The sequence below is a fragment of the Seriola lalandi genome, unplaced genomic scaffold, assembly GCF_002814215.2.
Source record: "Seriola lalandi dorsalis isolate HSWRI2012SDOR001 ecotype SW California unplaced genomic scaffold, Sedor1 jcf7180002054427, whole genome shotgun sequence".
NCBI lineage: Eukaryota > Metazoa > Chordata > Actinopteri > Carangiformes > Carangidae > Seriola > Seriola lalandi.
Window position 1 is genome coordinate 139193 of NW_019524980.1, and position 2880 is coordinate 142072.

Here is a 2880-nt window from a genome sequence, read left to right on the forward strand (position 1 = left end):
CTAAAGTGAAATAAATTTTCCAAAGAAACTGTATGATCTCTTGCCCTCAGTGCGTTAGTTAAACAGAAGCAGGGAGTAGATGAGAGATGGAGCTACAAATAACCTTTTTTTTATTGTGCGGATAACCTTCACATCACTGAACACTTGTAAATTAAGGCTGAGTTGCTGGACCCTAATTGCAAAATACTACCTACCGTTGCTTCAGTCATGGTAACTGTGAATGAAGCAACTGACATTGTACTTAAACTCACCAACCCACTCTTACCAGTTAATAAAAAAAAGTACATTGCACTGAGGATTCTCAAAATAAAAGATTTATGATATACATCTTTTTTTTTTTTTTCAAACTCTGGACAAGCTCTCTGAAAAATCATTGAACTCCGTCCAGCAAACATGGAGGAATAAGATTGGCATGCAGTTCATGCTTTCTCGCTGATGGTTTCCGAGGGGATTGAGAGTTATTTGATGTTTGATGATTATTAGTCATGTTCTGCTTTGAGGCCAGTTTTATATCCAGGTTCTCACGATTTGTCAGGCTGTTCTTTTTGTGGTTATTTCTCTGTTAACTTTTGATTTATCCCCAAGTTTAGTTGACTGATGTGAGATTAGTTGAACACCAACAGGTAACTGATCAGTTTGTTGTGGGATTTAATTGAAGAGAGAATTACTTTAAAAAACAAAATCAGTTTCTGGCTTCTGTGTAATCAGCTGTGTCTCTGGTTAAGATTTCTAGAGACACCTGAACCTCTGGATGCTTCGAAACCTCCACGATAAATCACACTACAGTGGGAAACGACATTTAATGAATTGCTTCTTGAGAGAAGAGCGCATTACCCAAGGAATTTTTATGGAGACTTTGGAGAGTATTGCTTTTAAAATGTGTTCCTCTCATCAAAGTCTCGATTGAGATGCCTTTGATATCGCTTGGGGGAAGGGGATGAGAGGAGGGGATGGAGAGGAAGTGCTTTTGGTGTGCTTGTATGTACATGTGTGTGTGTGTGTGTGTGTGTGTATGTGTGTATGGAGGGTGTATGAGGGGGTTGCTGTAGAACATGTCTTTTATCTTCTCTCCCATGGGTGCCACTGCGATGGCAGAGTAGGGGCAGCAGTGGCTCATGGGAACCAAATTTCTCTGTGTAGCCCCCGATCTGATGTGGAAGTACCATGAGGTGGGGGGTGGGGGGGCAACATGTACCTCATTTCCCCATACGTGGGCCCAGAAGAGGCTACTCGCAGAGCGGAGCGTTGAATTGTACAAGCCCAGTGATTAGGCGATGAGTGGAAGGAAATTTATGAGCTCAGAGAGGAGAGGCGAGGTAAAGCAGGGGAGGATGTGGAGGAAGATTACTTAAGTGGAAAGGTGTGTGTTATGTTAGCGCGCTGGTGTCACCGGTAACCTTTTTCCCCTCCTGTTATGTGCAGGTCTTACCATCGCGTCTAAATGGTCAAATTAGACACCTCAGAGGGCAAAGAACCAACCCACAACCTGAGAGCTGATGTCTGACTCTACTCACCGTTGCTGTAGAGGAGCTGTAGCTTGTAGTGGGTGCCGTTGTTGGTCTTTTCTCCCGTCTGCTCCTTGGAAAGAGACAGAAGACAGACAAATGCAGGGCATGCAGTTAAGCACATCTGGGCCACAGATAAGTACAGCTGGGCATCCCCATGCAGTGTTAAGCACAGTGAGTCTCTCCTAATCCTGCAGCTCGCCCTTCCCTGGGAGCAGCATTCAGATCAGAGGGTTGTCTGCTCAAAGCCCATATGGGACCCCGCGTTGTGCTCATAAGCTGAGTGCTTAACCTTGAGTCGGATGTTCTTTGTAGAGGTTGAACTATCATGTCTGATACGAACTCCTAAAACCTTGAGATCAAATGCAGTGGTCCTCCCAGCAACGAGGTAGTACAGGCATGGGTATATGTGCACGTGTGTGTGTGTGCAAAGTGTGTTCCAGTTGGTGGAAAGTACTGTATGTGAGACTGAGCAGCAGTCGACCTTGACAGAAAAACTTCCTTTCTGCTATCCCTCCTTCCCCGAGGCTCTCCACTAGCCTCTCACTTCTTCCTTCTCTCCCCCTCTCTGTCTCCTGTTCCCCAGCTTCCTTTCTCTTCCTCTACCTCTACTGGTCTTTCTAAGTGGTCTCAAAGGAATGCTCTCTGGTCCAATAACCCAGGAGGCTGGCATCACAGAGACGAGAGCAAGAAAGGAGCAGAGAGAGAATGGGGAGGTTGGGGGAGTGTAGGAGAAACCAGGAAAAGGAGACAGTGGTAAGGAGGGATGAAGAAGTGGGGGAAATTAAGATGCATGAAGATAAGTTGGAAAGTAACAGAGCTCAAAACTTAATATCAGAAGCGAGATTGAGACACATCAGTAGATAGATGGATGCCTGGCTTCATAAGTTTTGTAAATATACACGGAGGAACATTTATTTTGCCATGCCATCACTCTGCCTCCTCATAATTACAAAGCAAAAACAGATGCCAGGGTAACCATGCAGAAAATGAACTCCTCCACTGCCGTCATATTACTCTGCGCTGGCCTGTGTGGCACAAAGGGGAGCACGCTGACAGCTTTCAGCCCTGGCATTAGCGCTGCCGCCTGCCGTCCTCCTTCCCTCCCTCCCTATACCCCCATGAAATGCATAGTGAAACTATGTTTGAACTTCAGTTGACAGGACGGTGTCCTCTTGTCTTTCTCACAGGGGAGAGCTGTTGCCAGTTTAGGAGATTCTTGCTCCCCCTCACCACAAGGCAAAAACATCCATCAACGCTGGGCATAAGGCTCCCACTCCAGGCAGTCTGCCCTCTCTGGTCTCTTTCTATCCCTGTCTCCACACTGCACCCTTCCTTATTTCGGTCTTGTCAAACCTGAGGAATCCAACCCCCC

General features: G+C 46.2%; 1 protein-coding gene across 4 annotated transcripts in view; it reads right to left on the reverse strand.

The window, feature by feature from the left end:
- Nucleotides 1–2880, reverse strand: part of ebf2 (EBF transcription factor 2) — a 30296-nt gene that overhangs the window by 24287 nt on the left and 3129 nt on the right. For 2 of the 4 annotated variants that reach the window (XM_023410700.2, XM_023410698.2), the window contains exon 3: nucleotides 1515–1572. In XM_023410700.2, coding sequence (XP_023266468.1) covers nucleotides 1515–1572 — 58 coding nt within the window. Of the gene's footprint in view, nucleotides 1–1514; nucleotides 1579–2880 lie in introns of all 4 variants that reach the window. The other 2 variants (XM_023410699.2, XM_023410696.2) reach the window with 1 other exon arrangement.